This window comes from Elephas maximus, chromosome 25 (assembly GCF_024166365.1).
Source record: "Elephas maximus indicus isolate mEleMax1 chromosome 25, mEleMax1 primary haplotype, whole genome shotgun sequence".
Classification (NCBI taxonomy): domain Eukaryota; kingdom Metazoa; phylum Chordata; class Mammalia; order Proboscidea; family Elephantidae; genus Elephas; species Elephas maximus.
The window spans coordinates 31,502,632-31,523,953 of record NC_064843.1 but is presented as its reverse complement, the minus strand read 5'-3'; the positions used below and the strand labels follow the sequence as shown (position 1 = coordinate 31,523,953).

Below are 21,322 nucleotides of genomic sequence, written 5' to 3'. Positions count from 1 at the left end.
GCCCAATTCCAGGTTTAATTGCTTTCAGCAAGAGAATTAGAAATGAAAAGATAATGAATCGTGAAATGTTAGCTTGTTTGATGGGTCTGAACTTGAAGGGTGGGTGTGGGGTGGGGGCAGGAAAAGTATGATGGACAGAGAATGTGAAAATCAGATCTTTGTAACTTGCTTGTAACAGGCACGCAGGAGATTTTTCTTAAAGATACCTTTTTATGTTCTGGAGTTGTGCTTTAAGGCGTACAGCAGTTAGCTTCATGGGCACCACCTGGGGGGTGACTATTTTCACCCTAAGTTGGTTCTTCAAGGAATAAGAATGCCCAGGCACAAGAAGCTTCTTGGGACGTGCCCTTGTGCTTGAAAGACTATGACTGATTCTGGGCCTAGGAGATGTGATGGGGAGAGGGACAGAAAGAAAAAAGGGAGCTTGGGAAATCAAGAGCAAAAAATTACAAAGGACAATAAATCAATTCAAAAAGATATTCCCATCACTGCCAGGGCATGTGGGGAGTGCAAGGTTTATAAGGGAGCGAGTCAGTTGTCCTCATATCAGTCAGAGCAGCCTCTTATCCCCCTAGGTAAGAGATGACTCCTATCCCCACCAAGGATAGTCGGGCGCGTCTCTAGAAGCCAAGGAAGGGGGAGGGAGGGGCTGTTTCTTCACTCAGAATGCAGAGCTGCAGGGCTAAGCAGGGTGCGGTGCCAGACAGACAGACAGGCAGGCTGGCTTTCACCCCAGACGTCCATCTGGGGAAATGGTGCTGGGGCGCAGGCTGCTCCCAGCTAAATGAGAGCTGGGGAAAGGGGACCAGAGTGCACTTTGGATCTCAAGTTTGGGGAATGTCGCTCTGCTCAGAGCTTCAACTTAGGAGAAAAATTCTTTAGGACTTAAGGAAGCTGACTTAGCCTCTTCCATTAGAGATGGTGTAGCATGGTCAAAATTCTTGGAAATTAGAATTGTGTAATTTCAGAGCCAGAAAAGGCTCTCTGAGCCATTGGTTCAGTGGTTCTTGACATTCTTTGGGTCACAGAGTCCTATTAGAACTGGATGAATGTTGTGAACTCTGTCTAGAAAAATGCGCAGGTGTGTCTGCTGGCACACACCCAGCTCTGCATATAGTTCACAAGGGCTCACCGTCCCTGACACCCATCTAAGCAGCTCCTTGGGGTTGACATATGCCACATCAGTAACCCAATGCTTCCACTTTGCAGAGAGGAGCCAGGGTCACCCAGTCACCTGACAAGCAGGGCCTAGACCTCGATCGCACTCCAACCAGGTGAGTGCTTTGCCTCCTCCAGCACACCGTCTCTTGGATTTTTGCCCCTTTGCAATTGTTGCTGACATTGCAGTAAAGGAAAAGGTTACTTGCAAGAGAAATGCATCTAGTAAAAATACCACCTCTAGAGCTGGCACAGTTAAAGAAATCATCTTAACCTGCAAGAAGAGAGAGAAGAGAAAAAAGAGCAGAGACGCCACAACTCTGTTCGCCATTAGCAGATCATCTATAATTTAGAACAAATGTAAAGAGACGCAGACGATCAAGCAGTCTTACCTCCTGGCAGCCTCTTGTAATTTTACGGGCTGCTTGGCGCTGAGGTAAATCAAGCAGGCATCAGCCACTTTATTCAGGTCACCCTCACCTGCAGAGAGGAAAAACAAAACAAGTATCAGCCCTCAGACTTCATCGGGGACAAAAAGTAACCAACTGCTCTCTGGTGAGGCTGGAATAGCTACGCAATAGGCCCCGGGCTCTTTACCCAGCCCTTAGATCACAAAAGCCCATCAAGATAAATGGGACAACGAGGCCAAAGTAAGACTGAAGGATGTGCCCGTGAGGGAGGTGAGGGGCGCAAGACTGAGCAGGGAGTGCAACAGCAGAGGTGTGACTGGCAGAGTGTGTGGGTCCAGGGGAGTCTGGCTGGTACCTACCTAGATCCAGACTCTCGCAGAGGGGGCCCAGGCCCTGCAAGACGGCTAGCTGCAACTTGAAGGCCAGCGTGTGGGAGTAAACTGGCCCAGCTCGGGTGCTGACAGGAGCCTGGGTGACTAGCGAGCCAGCCAGCTTTGGCAGGACATCTTTGCAGAACCGGCTCCTTAGAAAATCGCCACATTTGCCTCCCAGGGTACGCAAAACCTGTAGAAACAGCCCCTAACTTGGTGACTGAACATTGCCAAGGCAGCGGGATAGCAAAGAATGCTTAGTAATTCAATTTCACCTAGGTCTGTGCTTGGAAAAAAAAAAAAAATTACTGCTGTTAATTTCTTGCCCATGGTTTGTGACTCTGACAGTTATGAATTTGGAGGTCTCTGCTCCCAAGGCATGGCTGCTTCTATCCATAAATACAGATTACATGGAGAATAACTCAAAGGAATCTTGGGTTGGATGAATAATATGATTAATACCTTGATTTTCCTCCCTTTTTTTGGTGGGGGGGAGAGCTGAAAGCAGTTTACACAGATTATCTCTAGAATCTTCCTAGCGTCTCTTGAGAAAAGACTTGTGCTTTTAACTGGAGCTAGCTGAACAAACACAAACACTGAGGCACAGCTGCTGCCAAGCTCAGACATCAGGGGGTCAGTGACTGGGCTGAGGGCCCTTGACTGAGTCAGGGCAGGCTGCCTAGGGGTTGGAGCCGACTCGGCGTTCTTTCTGTTTGACTGCACAATCTCTTATGTACATCACCCTCATTTCATCTTTCACAACAGGCAGTTTCTTTGCATGTCTCTTGTTTTAAACTTTCTCTAGCAGAACATATTGAAACGTTTTGCCCCACTGCACAAGACTGAGTGTACAGGATAATAGGAATTTCTTTAAAAATTGGTAAGCAAGGCATAACCAGCACACAGAGTGTTTGCCTACTCTGCAGAGAGCAAGACGCTTATTTCAGGTCCCTCGGCTGGACCGCACAAGCCGGTACAGACTTCAGCTGTCATCAACGTGTCTGGAGTGAGAAAAGCAGCCTCAGTTACAGCACGTGCGTCTTTATATTTTTTCATTTTCTATGTCTGCTGTCATTTGAGATAACCTATTAATTTCCATAAAGGAAAACAGCTCATCTGAATAAGATGCAGCACTATCTCCCTCCCACTCTCCTACTGCCCCACTCTGACACACACACACACAGCACTCGTGTGTGTGTGTCATTTTGTCTCGGAAAAAGTATTAACAACTTACATGAGCTTTAAATGTAAACTTGTATTTTGGTCCAGTGTATGCTGAAGACACTTACAGAAAACCAAAATACTTCTGCCAAATATATTAGTCAGATCTCCAGCTTCATTTTATGCCCCTACACATCTTTTCTCTTTGCCTCCTCTTACTTACTTACTTCTAATTTATGTTAGCTTGCCATGCTAAATGTATCTCTGTAGTTTACTGTAAGTGCTTTTTAGAACAAGGAAGGATATCAATAAATAAGCCGAGATACCTGTGGTAATATAAGCCAAACTAAGTCAGGGATAACATATACATACATATATATGTACATATATATATATACACGCACACACACACACGTATACACACGTATGTATAGTGCTTCTAACTTTTCAAAGCATTTCACCATATGGTCCCATTTTAGCTTTGAATACAACACTATGAGAAAGACAGGGTAGATATCCCTAAGACCGACCTGGGCTTTGCCCACAGTCACCTGGCTGGGCAGAGGGTGCCCGCTGCTAGAATCTTGGTCTCTTCACCTAAACACTTACGCAGCAAAGAACACAGGAGTGAACTCACAGAGCTGGGCTCTACCACTTACTATGTGTGACCTCGAGAAAATTCCTTAACTTCTCTGAGTTTGTTTCCACCTCTGCCAAAAATAAAGATAACAGAACCTACCCTGCAAGTATGTTGTGAGGAGAAGATGAGCTCACATGTGCAGAGCACGCTGCCTGGCACACAGTAGGTGCTCAGTAAACATCAGTGCCCCTTCCCACCTACTAGTTCATTCTGCCTCGAAGTCGAAAGGAAACTGACTTTTATTTTCTCCTTTGTACCGTTCTCATTTTTCTATACTTTCTACAAGGTACGTGACATTGCAATCGGATAAAAAACGAACCAGCCCCAAAAGACACTGGTGAGCTCTGTGCTGACGACCTTCCATGCTCATGACTGGCAGTGGTGGGGCCTCAGTCAGTACCTTGAAGGCTCTGAGCACTGCCAGGGGGTCATCATTTGTGAGTCGGTGCACGAGTGAGGGCCAGGCCCGATGAGCCAAGGGAAGGAGCTGGTTCTTATGGCAGTGCAGAACCACCACACACAAATCCAGCACATCCAACACCTAAAAGAAAAGAGGACAGAATTTCAGAAGATAGCTGAGGACTTGAAATTAGGTAAACAAAAACAAAAAACAAACCCACTGCGGTCGAGTTGATTCGGACTCATGGTGATCCCATGTTTACAGAGTAGAACTGCTTCATAGGGTTTTTTTGGCTGTAATCTTTTTTTTCCTCTATGTGCTTTAGGTGAAAGTTTACAGCTTAAGTTAATTTTTCATTCAAAAATTTATACCCATATAGTTTTGTGACATTGGTTGCAATTCCCACAATGTGGCAGAATGCTCCCCCTTTCCAACCCAAGTTCCCTGTGTCTATCCATCCAGTTCCTGTCCCTTCCTGCCTTCTCATCCTACTTTTGGGCAGGAGTTGCCCACTTGGTCTTGTATATTTGATTGAACTAAGAAGCACATTCCTCACCTGTGTTATTTTTTCTTTTATAGGCCTGTCTAATCTTTGTCTGAAAAGTGGGCTTTGGGGATGGTTCCAGTTCTGGGTTAGCAGAGTGTCTGGGGGCCATAGTTTCGGGGCTGGTTGTAATCTTCACAGAAGCAGTTTGCCAGGCCTTTCTTCCATGGTTAGTAGCCTGGCACAAACTGTCTGCACCACTCAGGGACTTTTGAAACCAGATACCTGGGATCAAGTCACCACTTCAAAGGTATAAAAGCTAGAAACTCATTAATTGAATAGATAGTTACGAGTCCTGACTACAAGCAAAGCACTAGCTATGTGCTGGGGACAAACACAGGCACAAAATGCACACGCTTACTTGCCTTCATGGGGCTTACGGTCAACTGGGGAGATATCTTAATCAGATGACGGTAACCATTGTGACAGTGCTTGGAAGGGAAGCAAAGGGTGAAGAGCAAAGAAACCACAGGGAGGGATGTAAACCACACAGATGGCTGGGAGGGCTTCTCTGAGGAAGTGACTTTTAAAATGACACACACAGGATAAGTAGGAGTTAGTCACATGAAGAGTGAAAGTGCATTCCTGGAACTGTAAACAGATCAAGGAAGACCCAGAGGTGGTCGCTTGAGAAACTAAAGCAGAGCAGCATGGACTGACGTGAAGGGAAGGGTAAGACGGGGCTGCGGGGGCCGTCCCCGGGGCCGGACCACGAGGCATCACGTCAGGGATCTTTTATTTTATATTATCTACAGTAGAAGCCATCAAAGTGTTTTAAGCAGAAAAATGACATCATGTTGTTGTTGTTAGGTGCCGTCGAGTTGGTTCCAACTCATAGCGACCCTGCGTACAACAGAACAAAACACTGCCCAGTCCTGCGTCACCCTCACAACTGTCGTAATGCTCGGGCCCACTGTTGCAGCCACTGTGTCAGTCCATCTCGTTGAGGGTCGTCCTGTTTCCCGCTGACCCTGTACTTTACCAAGCACGATGTGCTCTTCTCCAGGGACTGATTCCTCCTGACAACATATCCAAAGTACGTAAGATGCAGTCTTGCCATCCTTGCTTCTAGGGGGCACTCTGGTTGTACTTCTTCTGAGACAGATTTGTTCGTTGTTTTGGCAGTCCATGGTATATTCAACATTCTTCAACAACACCCCAATTCAAAGGCGTCAATTTTCCTTTGGTCTTCCTTATTCATTGTCTAGCTTTCACACGCATCTGAGGTGACTGAAAATAATATGGCTTCAGTCAGGTGCACCTTAGCCTTCAAGGTGACATCTTTGCTTTTCGACACTTTAAAGATGTCCTTTGCAGCAGATTTGCCCAATGCAATGCGTCTTTTGATTTTTTGACTGCTGCTTCCATGGCTATTGATTGTGGATTCAAGTAAAATGAAATCCTTGACAACTTCAGTATTTTCTCCATTTATCATGATGTGGTTTACTGGTCCAGTTGTGAGGAGTTTTGTTTTATGTTGAGGTGCAGTCCATACTGAAGGCTGTGGTCTTTGATCTTCATCAGTAAGTGCTTCAGGTCCTCTTCACTTTCAGCAAGGTTGTGTCATCTGCATAACGCAGGTTGTTAATGAGTCTTCCTCCAATCCTGATGCCCCGTTCTTCTTCATATAGTCCAGCCTCTCAGATTATTTGCTCAGCATACAGACTGAATAGGTATGGTGAAAGGATACAACCCTGATGCACACCTTTCCTGACTTTAAACCACTCAGTATCTCCTTGTTCTGTCTGAACACTTGCCTCTTGATCTATGTACAGGTTGCTCATGAGATAAGGAAGATGACAAGATTCGTGTTTTAAAAAGGTCATTCTGGCCACTGAGTGGAGAAGGGACTAGAAGGTGGCAAGAGAAGAAGGAGGCCACGGAACATATTCACATGAAAGGAAGAAAGTGATGTGGTCACCTGATGGTGGCAGAGAGGCAGAAGTAGGATTTGGGATCTATTTTGGAGATGAAGTGGCCTGAAATAATGAAGGACTGAATATTGGGGAGAGAAAGAGAAGTATCAAGAATAACTGCTTCAGACTAGAAAGCAGGAGGGAACAGGAAAGCTGGTAATAGGGAACCCAAGGTTGAGATGGGGGAGTGTTGACATATTGTGGGGAGGTTAACCAATGTCATAAAAACAATACGTATACTAACTGTTAATGAGAAATTAGTTTGTTCGGTCAACCTTCATCTAAAGTACGATAAAAAAAAAAAAGAATAGCTGCTTGGGTTCAGGCGTAGCAACTGAGTAGAGCAGATGAAGGTACTGTTTAATGTGATGGGGAACAATGGAGGAAGAGCAAACCTAGAGGTTGGGTGAGATCAAGTTCTGCTACTTCTAAATGGATAGGTCAAGTACACGGCTGAGATACAGGTCAATTTCAGAAGAAAGGTTTGGGATAGAGTAGATGTAAATTGGATTTTTTACCTTCTCTGAGAAAATGTTTCCTGATCTTTCATATCTCAAAGCTCACTGACAACAGTCGGCCACTTCAGTATCACAGACAGTGGTTGCCACGGCGACCACTGCAGGCATCCCTCCTGCACAGACAGGCCAGACTTCACAGAGCAGGTGAAGTACACATTTGAGTAAGAAAGGCAGACTGAAGTCCTCTAACATTAAGCAGTAACTCCTTATTGGATGCCTACTATATGCTAGTCCACGCTGAGACTAGAACAGAAACAAAAAACAAAAGGGGCAGGGGGAATAGTAGAAAGCAGAGGAGTACCGTGGGGAGAAAAGTAGTATAGGGTAGTTGCTGTTAGGTGCTGTCCAGTCGGTTCCGACTCACAGTGACCCCATGTACAACAGAATGAAACACTTTCTGGTCCTGTGCCACACTCTCAATTGTTGTTATACTTCAGCCCATTGTTGCAGCCACCACATCAACCCATCTTGTTGAGGGTCTTCCTCTTTTTCACCAACCCTCAACTTCCATCTACTGTCCTCTTCCAGGTACTGGTCCCTCCTGATAACATGTCCAAAGTATGTGAGACGAAGTCTTGCCATCCTTGCTTCTAAGGAGCACTCTGTCTATACTTCTGTACTTCTTCCAAGACAGATTTGTTCATTTTTCTGGCAGTCCATGGTACATTCAATATTCTTTGCCAACACCACAATTCAAAGGCATCAATTATTCTTCGGTCTTCCTTATTCATTGTCCAGCTTTCGTATGCATACGAGATAACTGAAAATATCACGGCTTGGGCCAGGTGCACCTTAGTACTCAAAGTGACATCTTTGCTTTTTAATACTTTAAAGAGGTCTCTTGCAGAAGATTTGCCCAATGCAATGTGTCTTTTGATTTCCTGACTGCTGCTTCCATGGGCGTTGATTGTGGATCCAGGTAAAATGAAATCCTTGACAACTTCAATATGTTCACAGGATAGTAGTAGAGTGTAAATGGTTTGGTATCACTAACTGGCTCTGAATTTGAGCTGTCAATAACTGGACAAATTATCATACTTCATTAATTCAGAGACACATATTTCTTCCCTGTGCCTGCAATGTTCTTCTCCCTGCCTTTGCCCCTGTGCCTGGCTGGCTTCTTCTCAATCTTTAAGTCTGTAAAATGTTAAAAGTTACCACCTCAGAACCTTCCTTGATGACCTAGTTTAAAGTCAGAGTATAATCTCTGTGTCTTATTCAACAGGGTTTGGTATAGAGCATGTTCCCAACAGAATGAAACGTTGCCCAGTCCTGCAACATTCTCACAATCATTGCTATGTTTGACCCTACTGTTGTAGGCACTGCGTCAATACATCTTGTTGAGGGTCTTCCTCTTTTTTTGCTGACTCTCTACTTTACCAAGCCTGATGTCCTTCTCCAGGGACTGGTCCTTCGTGATAACATGTCCAAAGTATGTGAGATGAAGTTTGGCCATCCTAACTTCTAAGGACCATTCTGGCTGTATTTCTTTAAAGACAGATTTGTTCATTCTTTCTATTAATAGAACTTGTTTATTACCTTCATAACACTTTCTCAACTTGTGTTTGTGTATGGCTTCTCTAGACGGGAAGCTTCATGAAGACAGGGATCATGTCTGCCTCATTCTGTTCTATATACCCTCTTCTTGACCAGTTGTTGTTGGGTACTGTCAAGTTGATTTTGACTCACAGTGACCCCATGTGACAGATTAGAACTGGTATGTAGGTCTGACTCCAAAGTTGATGCCCTTAGTAACTATGGTATGTATTCAGCAGCTACAAAACCTCCATGAAGGGGAAGACACTTGAGTAGGGTCTTGAAGGATATACAGGAGTTTGCTAAACATATCAATTAGAGACCTATAATAAAGCTTTGCATACAACAGGCACTGAAAAAGTGCTTGCTGAATGGAACAATAAACAAATGCTAAGAAGTGTCTCTGGGAAAATGAAACAAATTTCACGAGACACAGACACTGAGATTTGAGATAGTCTGTGGATCCGGGTATCCTAGCCCACCACTCCTGAGCAAGGCAATATGCTGCCATTGGTAACAGTGATTCACTAAGGCACCTGTGTTTTTCATTCCTGCTTGGGGCTGGGGGAATGGGCTAGGTTGTATACGATTTTCTCCCAGGGGATTCTGAAAGCCCCATTCCCCATCACCACCCCACCCCACAGTCCTATTAGAGGACTTGCTCATGGGGTTGCTGCTTGAGAAACTGCCAGGAAATGAGGATGTAAGATTAAGAAAAGTGTTGGTACTTCTCACAGAATGAAAATGGAAACAGAAACAGAGATAAGGACTACCGTCTGGCTTGGAAGAATGACCACTAGGAGGTATTAGGACCTCCATTAAGTCAGCTCAGAAAACGATATCCTTTTCAAAGCATATGACTTTCCTTCCCCTGGGGATTCAATGAATCCCCGAAACTTGGTGGCTTTTAATTCAGGGGATTCCGCTCCCTTTTGGCATCTGAGTTGACAGAGAAAAATGTAAGACTGTCATCCCACAGATAAATTCCTCTTGAGGCCACCACACATGGACCAGGAGATAAGGGAAGCTACTTGCTCATCCGTGTAGTCGCCACCAACTGGACCAAACCTCTTTGGTCCTGCTGCTCTGTAAATGCAGAGAAGGGGCCACATGCTGACCTTCAAGCGGATTTTCAGGTTTTTATCTGACAACAAGTGGATGCAGCGCTCCATCACGTTCTTGGCTATCTGGATCTGCACCGGCAGTGGTGGCTCCACATCAGGACGCATGTCACTCTCCACTTCAGGAGGGACTGATGGCTCCTCTGGAAAAAGAGCATAAGGTGGACAGAGTTTTGTGAGGGATGCCTCAATGCAGCTTCATCTGCCAACCTCAGTCAAACTCAGGGACGGGAGTCAGCAGAGGAAACTGCCTAGGAACAAATCCTAAGGCACCCATCTGGGTCAAGCTGTAGGAGTCAAGAAGTTCATCACAGCATTAACTGTAACAGCTAAAAACCAGGGGAAAACACCAAGTCTACTCAAGGGGGAACAGTTATGTAAACCACGGCACATCCATAAATGGCATGTTATGAAGTCCCTAAAATTTGTGTTTACCCAGGGCTTTAACGCCAAGGGAAAATTTTTCCAGAACAACGTTGGGTTAAAAAGAGAAAAACAGGATACAAAACAGCATACACAGCATGAGTGCTATTATGTGAATTTTTTCATGGGAGGAAGTGCAACAAAATATTAACAGTGACAGGTCAGGAGATAAAAGGTAGTTCTCCTTCTCTGGTCTTTTCTAAATTTCCATTAATAAATATCTAAAATAAAAACATAAGAGGGCAGGATTCTAGTTTGGAGCCCTGGGCAGTTAGGCAGTTCCCTGGCTGGCCTAAGCTCTGCCTTTTATTCACCTTCCTTTCCTCTCGTTCATCCTCTGACTAAAGGGAATACATGTCTGTCTTTCCCACCAGCAAGGAAGATCTCCTGATGGCCAGGATCAAGCCTTACTTATCTCTGTATGACAGATAACACCAGGGCAGCGTGGTACATGCACAGGGCATGGGGTCTGTCAGAGGAGGTTGGCTCAAGTCCTGCCTCCACAACCTATTAGCAACTTATCTTATGTCACTCATCTGAAAAAAGGGGATAAAGCATATATACCTCGTATGCTTGTTTAGAGAGTTAAATGAGAAGAACATCACCATCTTTCTTTTATTGCCTAGAGCATTGCCCTGAAGGAGGCTGGTTCAAGTTTGTAGATTAAAATAACACAAATAAATAATTAAAGAGTATGTCACAAAAGTAAAAAAGAAAACTCTTTGTAATGAGTTTTGGTTAGACTTACGTAATAAGGTTTAACAGTAAAATTAATTTAATGTAAATCCTTTATATATATATATATAAAATGCTGAACAAAGAAAATGCTTTTTAGTTAAGAACGTGTGTGTGTGTGTGTATATATATCCCCTGGAGTCTTCTTAAAACCAGACCATAGTTTAGCTTAACTTGTAAAGAATGTCTGTCTTGAACACTGTGCTCTTTCAAGAGCTATCTATGTGGGACCAAACTGACCACAGCAACTTGAAAGATAAGAACCTTAGGGGGCAGTGAGTTTATGTTAATGGAGGAGGAACAGCTCAGAAAAGGAGGGTAAGAACTGTTGCACAACTTGGAAGAATGTAATTAATGTCACTGATCCGTACAGTAGAAATTATTGAACTGCGGTATGCTCTACTGTGTATTTTCTCAACAACAACAAAAATTATTAAAAAAAAAAAAGACTCAAGAATTCCATAAATGAGGGCCAAGATCCCTACCCTGCAAACTTTACCTCTGTCTTGCCCCTATCACCAGTTGTGCTCATTTCCACTGAGCTGAGTGTTGCTCCCTTAACTTTTTCCCATTTCAGTTTCCTCTGCTGGAAAAACGGACTCTTGCAGAAGCCATACCTGTCTCTAACAGATGCCGAAAAGATCAATGGAAATGCATTTGTAGATTTCTTGGAGAAAGGGACCTCAGCTATACAAGGTGCTTTTATTGTGGTTAAAACAAAAAACTCACGTCAAACCAACACCCACCCAAACATTCTTTATAATGCCAAGTGTGCAGTGTGTACTTGATGAACGATAATTATAAGAATGACAGGGCTGTGCTTGTTCTTCCCAGAGGAGAATTTGTTGTTTGGAATTCACCGACTGCCAAATGTTATTTGAGGGCTGTGGATGTTTCTGTTATTGGAAGAAGGGTTTGATTCATTCAGTCTGCTCCTAGTGAACACTAACTACAACTAGAAGATCCTAATCATGAGAGAATGGATTTACTGGCAATGCTGGAATTTCAAACAAGAATGGCAAAGCAGGACTACGAGGGATCAAGGCTCCTGCCCTTTTTTAGGGTTTCCAGGTTTGGGTGAGGGGAGCAGTTCACAAAAAGGATTGGGTTGGCTCAAGAAGCAAGCCTGAGAAGAAAAAGCCTGATAGATTTCTGATCAGAAAACTCTGTCCTTGGGGAGGGGAATGACTCAACTCTGCATAAATCATTATTTGGGCCCTGTGATGCTTCCCTGCATTTAGAAGGAATTTGTTATAGTTAGCTGCATTGAGCTACTCTCTCCTGTTATCCTGGAAGTATTAGCTTCAATTCACCCAAGAGTCTCAGAGTAGAGAAAGCCAAAAGAAAAAAAAAAACTGCTTGATTCCAACCTAACAAACTAATTTGGGACTCAGTTCAATTTAGGATAGTTCTGAGACCACCAAGCTCATTATGACTTGGCATTTTATATTTGCAGAGGAGATTCTAATAATTTATTAATCCTTCCATGACCTGAAGGTCCAAAATGAGCTTGTGAATAAAACAACAGGCCAGAGCTTCAACTAGCCTGAACTCCTTTCCCTTTATCATATAAATTGGTAAGAAAAACACTGAAATAAATGGACTGAGTATATGCACAGACAAGGGGCATAAGAAAAAAGTTAATAGGAAAGAAACATACAGAAAGATGTTCAACCTTTTCAGTAATGAAAGAAATGCAGAGTGAAATAACAAGAACCATTTTTCACCTATTTAATTTAGCAAGATGTAAAACTGGTAATAGCCAATGCTGGCAAGCTTGTGGTGAAGCCGTAAGTTCTGCACTGCTGATGTGGAGGCAATTTGGCAAGCATAAAATAATGTTCATATCCTTGACCCAGAAATCCCACTTCTGGGAATTTATAAAGAAATCTGCAAAAAGGAGGAAGAGGTTACATGCACCGAATCATCCGCTGCAGTACTGTCTATTAAAGTGAAAAGCTAGAAGCAGCCTCAACTTCCCACTAGGGAATGGAGACTTAGTAGGAGCTATTAAAACATTAATTATGAAAACACTAAAGCAACGTGGAGAGTTACTTATGATTTAACTAAAGGCAAAAAGGGTATGATATGTTTAAACTATGGCTGCCAGCATAAAAAAATAGATTTTCAACAAAAAAGAGAGGAAAAAGATCACACACAAAAAAATGAGCATTGTTACTTTAGCAGGGTGGGATTATAAGTGACTTTTTTTTATTTCCAAACTTTCTCTAATGACGTTTTGTCGTTTTTATAATAACATACTTAAAAAAGAAAGAAAAAAAAAGTTAAGTCAAAATAAATAATAGTTACCTTCTTCATTATCAAAATCTGAGACATTTCCATCTGCCACGTCCTTTTCTTTGAGGTAGTTTAGCAAAAACTGTTCAATGTCTTCGGCCGTGGTATCCTCAAATCCTTTCTCAAGAGTTGCTGGTCTTTGGCTCAAGTGACTTCCCACCTTCCCAAAACTCTGCTCTTGGAGTTGTCTTGTGTCTGGGAACCACCGGGCTATAAATAAAGTGTTATAATTATCACCTGTGCCATCAACGCATCAGTACTTCAAAAGTAGAATAAGCTCTTTGCCGTGGCCTGCAGGGCCTCCCCAGCCTCATCTTTTCTCACTCCTAAACCCAAAACCAAACCCAGTGCCATCGACTCAATTCCGACTCATAGCGACCCTATAGGACAGAGTAGAACTGCTCCATAGAGTTTCCAAGGAGTGCCTGGTGGATTTGAACTGCTGACCCTTTGGTTAGCAGCCATAGCACTTAACCACTACACCACCAGGGTTTCCCTCTCACTCCTATTTGCCCGTTCATTGACCACTTTCCATTTCCTCCAATGTACCAGGCATTAACCTCTCAGGACTTCTGCATATGCTGTTCTGTCTGGAATTCCCTCCCCACTATTTTATTCCCGACTAATTCCAACTCACTTTTTATGTCTCAGTACAAATACAACTTGCCCAGTAAAGCTATTCCTTGAGTCCACAATCTATGTCCCATATATATTCTCTTATAAAGCACCATGTTTTCTCCCTTCGTATCAAAGCATCACAATTCGTTAATTACATTTATTTTTGTGTGTACTGTTAGTGTCTGAATCTCCCACTAGACTCTGCTCCATTAGGCTAGTATCCTTTGATCACCACTGGATGTCCAATATGCCCAGTACAGAGTGGGTACTCAAAATATACTCAAAGTGAATATATATACTAGACTGGAGAACATGTACAAGTGACAAAATTTGGAGTATGGAAGACATTAATTATTAGCAGAATAAAGGTGCTAAAGAGCCTTGAGAATGGACAGTTTTACATGTGTATTTTAGACATAAAATACTTCAGAAGGCTGGCTGTTTTTCTCCCCAGTGCTTTCCCTTCTCCAGTGGTGCTCTGATAGTTTCTGATTATGTCATCACAGAATTAACCTTAAACATCATCGTGTGCAGTGGTTTCCAACTGTGCCTTCAGCTGCCTTAGGGCTCTGCAGAAATGTCTCAGGGGTCACAATGGGGGAGCGCACTGCAGAGACAGGCTAAGGGGGTGGGCTCCAGGGTCTCTATCCCTGCTGCAATCAGGGCAGCTCCAATTTCAACTGTATATTGTAAATTGGGGTTCCCTCTAAGGCTGCATTTCAAAAAAGGCTCTTACTATTTGAAGAATGGAACAACAACAAGAAGCCTGCAGCTTGAAAATTGCTGCTCTGGTCCAGCAATCTCCTTTTGCAGACAGCAGGGAAAAAGCCTCCAATAACCTTTAGCACCCGCTAATCTCCTTTTTTTTTTTTTTAATCTCCTTTTTATCAGAGAGCATCTGCACAGAGCTAGAGGAACGGCAGATGGGAGATGCCAGGGCCAGTCAATTGCGAACAGCAGACAGCACATGCTTGAGAACCTTCACTCCAGTACCTGAAGGTTCCTATGTGTAAAAATGATGCACATTTCCGCAAAGCTCCACCCCCAGATGTAAATCAGGTCTCTAGGGCACTCTAAGGGATTGTGTTCCCGAACAGTTAAAGCCAGGACGCAGCATTTACATTGCTAAGGGTATTATCGCTAGATTCAAGCCTACTGACAGACATTAAAAAAGTCTTCGCTCACAAATGGCTTTTAAACATATGAAAAGAAGCTCAACCTCACTCTTAATGCAAATTAAAACTGCAATAAGCTGCTGTTTTTCTCCTATTGGATTAGCAAAGATTAAAAAGCTTGGTAATGTACAGTGTGGGTGAGGGCGTGGCTAAATTGGTGCTCTTACATTGCTGATGTGAGTTTAAATTGGTAAAACCTGTTTGGAGAGCAATTTGATACTCTATTAAAAATTTAAATGTAACACCCTTTAAGCCAGCATTTCTACTTTTAAGAACTTATCCTACTGATAACACTTTAGACATTTTCAAAATGACCTACAAAGGTATTAACTGCAGCATTTTTATTTTTTGTTGGTGGCAAAAGATTGGCAACAACCAAAATGTCCAAGAAAGGATTGGTTAAATAAATAATGATATAGCCACATAATGTAATACTATGTAGCTGTAAAAAGAACACGTAGCTCTACATATAAGAATTCTAAGGTATATGAGTTTGGGGACACCTTCTCATTGTCAAAGTTACTCTATATTTTTCTTGTTATGAATAATTAGCCAGTCAGTAGTTGGTCCTAAAAATGAATTAATTGATGGCTTTTGCCTTCACTGTGGTGACTGATGTTTTTCAGTCAATGCATAGTGAAAGATTGTGGTTGTGGTAACTCCACTTCCTAAGACATCTACTGGGCTCTTTTAAGATCTTTCAGAAGTTCTGTAAGGCCACACACATCCACTCCCATCCTAAAAGAGTTAAACAATTCGATGATGAACAGACATGCCAGCATAAAGCGCTCATTTGGTTCCTGCTTGACTGGACCAACTTCCTGATGGTACCAATTATTTTTCAGAATGCAAATGAATTCTGGGTCCCTCCAAAACCTTTAGGAAAGCTATGCCCACTTTTGATTCTTTTCCTAGGATGTTATACAGCCAACCTTAACCATCCTCATTTTTCTTTCTGCAATAGAAACATCCCTCCCTCACATCAATTAAAAAAAAGAGCGCTACATAAGATTTTTCAACTTTCTTCCTTCAGACATGACCAAAGACATCGATGATTCAATTTTCAAAACCCAAATTGAGATTTCTCCCCAGAGGGTATATTTAATATGCCCTTAATATATTTTTAAATATTACATTTAGATATGGTACAGTTCTCCAATGCAGCAAGAATACAAGTATGGGGTCTATTCAGACCACGGAAGCCAGTCAGTCTAAAATGAATAAGCAGCTAGTCACTCCTAGGAGTGTGACCCTGAGAAAAAAAATGAGGGCAGGGGCCAATTCCATCTTGTTCACTACTGACTCCCAGTGAGTAGCTCAGGACACAAGCTTCCCCCAGTGCCTGCAAGGTAAAATCCCAATTCCTTCTCTTGGTCTATACACCCCGCAGGACTTGTCCTTCCAACCTTTCCCATTTCACCTTGCTCCACTCTCTTCACACTGGCCTCTTTTCTATTTTCCAAAGACCTCAAGCCCTTTCTTTCCTGCAGGTCTTTGCACCTGCTGTTCCCTTTGCCTGAATGTTCTTAAAAGCCATAAAAAGAATGTGACAGCCCCATGTGGACTGACAGGCCCTTCTCTACCTTCAAGTCTCAGCCCCAGCACTGCTTCCTCAGAGAGGCTCTACCTGACCACTCAACTGAAAGTAGCCTTCCTTGTTTTTCTCTTTCATCAAGTCGTCTATTTTCTTTGCAGTGCTTATCAGAATCTGAAATGAGCTCATTTAATGACTTGTTTACTTGGTTATCGTATCTTCCCCAGTAGCAGGAAAGCTCCATGAGAGTTTACCCAACTTGTTCACTGCTGTATCCTCATTACCTAGCACAGTGCCTGATATATGACAGGCACTTTTTATTGAATGAATGAATTAAAAAACATTAAATGATGCATGTGAATGTTCACGAATGAACGAACATTGGAAATGGCATCAGCTATGGGGCAAAGGACTGTCCCTGCCCCAGTCACCGGGGGTATTATTTTTTCATTCAAAGATTAACTATTCAGTTGAGGGATTCTTTTTCTTCTAGTCCCAATTTTTGCCATTTCACTGGTGGCTAGCACCTCCAACAGGCACCCAACAGGATCAAAAGGAGGAGAGGAAACTCAAACCAATGCATGCAATTAAAAGCTTAAAAGGAAGCTTCTAGAACTGCTGTGTCCAATAGCCACTAGTTACATATGGCTATTGAACTTAAAATTAAATTGAGAATTCAGTTCCTCAGTAGTACTAGCCACACGTGGCTAGCAGCTAGTGTATTAGACAGCACAGATACAGAACGTTGCTATTACTGCAGAAAGTTCTACTGGATAGTGCTGTTCCAGAAAACCTGTCGTCTGAATGCCTCAGGTTATTCCTGTTCTTCATTAGCACAGATACTGCTAACTCTAAGTATCATCAGAAGTTTTGCGTACTGACAAGAGCTCTGAATGAGACCAAACTGTCATAAATCCTGACTTGATTCTTATTAACTGTGTGACCCTGGATAAGTAGGAGCTCACTAAGCCTTATTTTTTCTTATCTGTAAAATAATAATAATAATGTTTACATTTAGACTGCAGGATTTATATTCTAGGCACAGAGCAGGAGCTCAATGAATGGTAGAGATTATTAAAAGTGTAAAAATAAGTAAGGAAACAACAGAACTCTACTATAACATGTGGGACTGGAAAGATAACTATCCAAATAATGTTCTCCATATCATAACCACAAACAATGACAAAAATAAGGTTGGGCAAACTAGGATATTAGCCCCATGCCTCAAATCGACATTAAAGAGGACCCTCAATGTACCCAATGCTGCCAGCAGGGCGTGCAGGACACCGACAAAAGAAGTAGCTCTCTTATCGTAAAATTGGTCCAGGGTGGCCAAGACATCTTGAACCACATCTGTCACCAAAGGAAGCAGGCTAGCATCAGAGTTCCGCAGCATGACTTCCAAGACCTTTGGGGTATGAGGGTGCTGAGCCAGGTGACGCAGATTTAAAGAGATCCCGTTCACCAAATAGTCTGAATTTTGATTGATCAGGTGCTGCAGGGACTCATAGCCACACGCATGGCATATGTCCATCATGGCGTTGGTACCTGCCTGACTAATGAGCAGGGTTTGGTCTCCAGCCTTCTCCAGTACGGGATAGAGGGCTGACATCAAGAGCAAACGAAAGTCCGTTCCTAGTGCATATGCAAAGTGGCCAATCCCTTCCAACTGGATACATATCTGCCAGACGTTGCTGTTCATAGAGCAGATAGTGGGACTTGGCTTTGATAGGGCTGGAAAAGATGTAACTTGGCAGGTGTGTGCACCTGCTGTGACGGCCTGGAGGCCTGACTGCTTCATCATTGGCTCCTCTTCCATTTCCTCAACTTCAATACAGGTAACCAAATACCAGTTTTCTTGGCTCATATATTCTTCAAGTATGGATTTCACGATCTCTCTCAGTTCCTCTGGGCTTGTTCGAATATGGTTTTTATGAAGATCCTCCACCTCCAGCCCAGCAGCCCCTGCAACCAGTTCATTAACGATCATGGAGGCTTGCTTCCGGTAAACTACCGATTCACGGTACAGCTCCATGAAGTGATCCACAAGTAAATACAGGTTCCCATAAAAACCAAGAAGCTGACAGATTTGCCGTAAGAGCAGGAAAATCCTTTCATCAGTGAAGAAGCGGAAATACCTCCTCTGGATTTGATTCCATGGCTCTGCAGCTGAGGCCGCTGGAGAAGCACTCAGATCATCGGAGTTCCAACGCCGCTCTTCAACAACTTTGATGCCAGCCACGTCCAATTCTAGAACCTGGATGAGCGCTTTGGAAAGGCGCTGCAGATGGGCCACGGAGTTGAGGATAAAGTTTACTTTTGGCCCCAACAGTTTCAGATAACCAAGTAACAAGGAGAGAGTAGAGAATTTTCCTTGATCATCTTGGGAGTTCATTAGGCGGGGAAGAGATGTAGCAAGGGAATACAGGTTTTCTGACAAGATGTCGGCAAAGGCTCTGTTGCCCACCACTACTTTCTGATCTGCAAAATGTCTCAGAACTTTATCGCACTGGGCTTGGACTTCAGGACTCTCATCGTTCACCAGACCCACCAAAGCCTTCAGCAGGGGACCAGCAGATTCAACCAGTGACTGACTGCACTTCAAAAGAAGGGTCTTGACAAGTTCTACCAGTTCCAGCCTCACCTTCCAGTGTGGGTGAACTGAAACACACTCAGTTATCTTTTTAATAAGGATAGTCAACTTGTCCCCAGCATTTTTAACCCATTCTGCTGCCCTGTGAATCATCAGTTCTGCTACTCTCTGCTCAACTGCAGGCTTTGCTTGGACCTTTGAGATTCTTCCGAGCTGTTCATCAGCCATAATAAGGCCCACTGTCTTGTAAAAAAGCCTTAGGGAAGACACGACAATGCTGTGACCTTGTTTAAAGTCTCCTGTGATAACCCTGGTCAGTGCAGTTGAGATTCCAGGTAAGAAGGAAGCAAACAAATCCCCCAGCTGCTGTTGCTCACGCTCATCCAAGGACCTCGGGTGGTCCTGACAATCGCACTGAAAGAGGAGAACCTGTAAACACTGCAAGGCAGCCATTTTAACTTGCTTTGATTTCTCCTGTTCTGCTAGGTCTAGCAGTAAAGATACAGCAAATCCTAAACGAGGCAGAATGCAGGGCTCATAAAAAGTCAGAATGATGTCCCCGTAAGCCGCGTGCATTAATGTACTGAGTCCCTGGGTCACAGCCAATTTCAGCTCCTCTGAGATGGCTGCGGGTTTAGGGGAGTTGGGTGAATACAGGCAGGCAGAGAGTTCTGAAAAGAGCTCCTGGAGAAGTTCCTGCTCCTTTACACACGTCGACGACAGGACAAACGTGAGACATTCCACCACGCTCTGGACCAGGCGCTCTCTTTTGGGACCTGGGGTCTTCAGGGTAAATCGCAAAGGGAAGAGGACATACTGCTGAAGTTCCTGAAGGGCAGAGTCACTCACAGCTCGTAATTGTGCCTGTAGGTGTTCCACGTTCTCCACCGTCTGGGTCTTTGTGAGCTGAACACAGACTGGACGTAAGATGCCAAAGGCCTCCTGAGGAGTATCAAAAACTGCCATTTTGCAAGTCTTCCTCTCAGAGAGGCAACATCCTGTAGGCCGGAGGAAGGAAACTTTTCAGTAAAAGCCAGACTCAAAGCAAATACATAGGAACTTGCATTCCTTCATGCAACGGACATTTTACTAGGGGCCTATGTGTCAGTCACTGAATGAAGCACTAGGGGAGCAAGGGAACCGAAAAGAGATGGTTCTTATTCTCAGGAAGCCCCCAGGCTAGTGAGGGAAGCAGACATACAGCTATAATGCAGTCTCTTAAGGATTGGGATAGGCCTGTTTACGTAATTCCCCGGTGGTGCAACTGGTTAGTGTGCTCTGCTGCTAACCAAAAGGTTGGAGGTTTGGGTCTATCCAGAGGTACCTTGGAAGAAAGGCCTGGTGATCTAATTCCAAAAAATCAGCCACTGAAAACCCTATGGAGCACAGTTCCATTCTGACACACATGGGTGGCAATGAGTTGGAATCAACTCGATAGCAGCTGTTTTTTTTTTTTTTCTTTAATGCTTACAGTACTAGATGGAAATAAACTACTGTGTTACAACCCTGGGAAAGTCAGGATGGGTTTCACAGAGAGAAGGTGCTTGAGTCAAGACTTAAGGTAGGAATCAATAGGAAGCTGTGAGTTCTTTTAAAAAGTTTGGATTTTAACCTACGGAAATGACAAGGTGCCACTGAAGGTTTTATTTTATTTTGAACTGAGGTGTAACATACATAGGGGAAAATGCACTAGTCTTAATATAAAGCTTAGTGGATTTTTATGTATGTATAGACCCAAATCAAGATATAGAATATGTCTAGCATTCTAGAAGGCTCCCTCATGCCATTTCACAATTTCTAACTTCCTCTGCTCACAGGTAACCACCATTCTGGTTCCTATCACTACAGTACAGATTCGTTGTTTTTTCCTCCATTTTAGCCATTTTTAAAGTATACCATTCAGTGGCATGAATTACATCTGCAATGCTGTACAACCTTCACCACTAACTACAGATTAGTTTTACCTGTTCTTGTCATTGAATGGTTTTAAGCAGGGGATGATATGATCAACTTTATGCATTAGAAAGATTCCCTGGCAGCCAGTACTGTGGGAGAAGGATCAGGGCTGGGTGAGTCTAAAAGCAAAGCAGAGAAACGGGGAAACCAGGAGCACATGCTATCACACGCTTTCACAGAGTCATGCAGGATGGAAAGACAGGTGACAGGCAGCC

General features: G+C 43.4%; 1 protein-coding gene across 3 annotated transcripts in view; it reads right to left on the bottom strand.

Annotated features, from left to right (window-relative positions):
- Positions 1-21,322, bottom strand: part of TTI1 (TELO2 interacting protein 1) — an 89,599-nt gene that overhangs the window by 52,339 nt on the left and 15,938 nt on the right. For all 3 annotated transcript variants that reach the window (XM_049869634.1, XM_049869632.1, XM_049869633.1), the window contains exons 2-7: positions 17,816-20,149; positions 13,244-13,441; positions 9,773-9,918; positions 4,141-4,281; positions 1,928-2,132; positions 1,551-1,638 (exon numbers count right to left, since the gene is read on the bottom strand). In XM_049869634.1, the coding sequence (XP_049725591.1) occupies positions 1,551-1,638; positions 1,928-2,132; positions 4,141-4,281; positions 9,773-9,918; positions 13,244-13,441; positions 17,816-20,117 (3,080 nt within the window). In that variant the 5' untranslated portion in view covers positions 20,118-20,149. The remainder of the gene's footprint in view (positions 1-1,550; positions 1,639-1,927; positions 2,133-4,140; positions 4,282-9,772; positions 9,919-13,243; positions 13,442-17,815; positions 20,150-21,322) is intronic.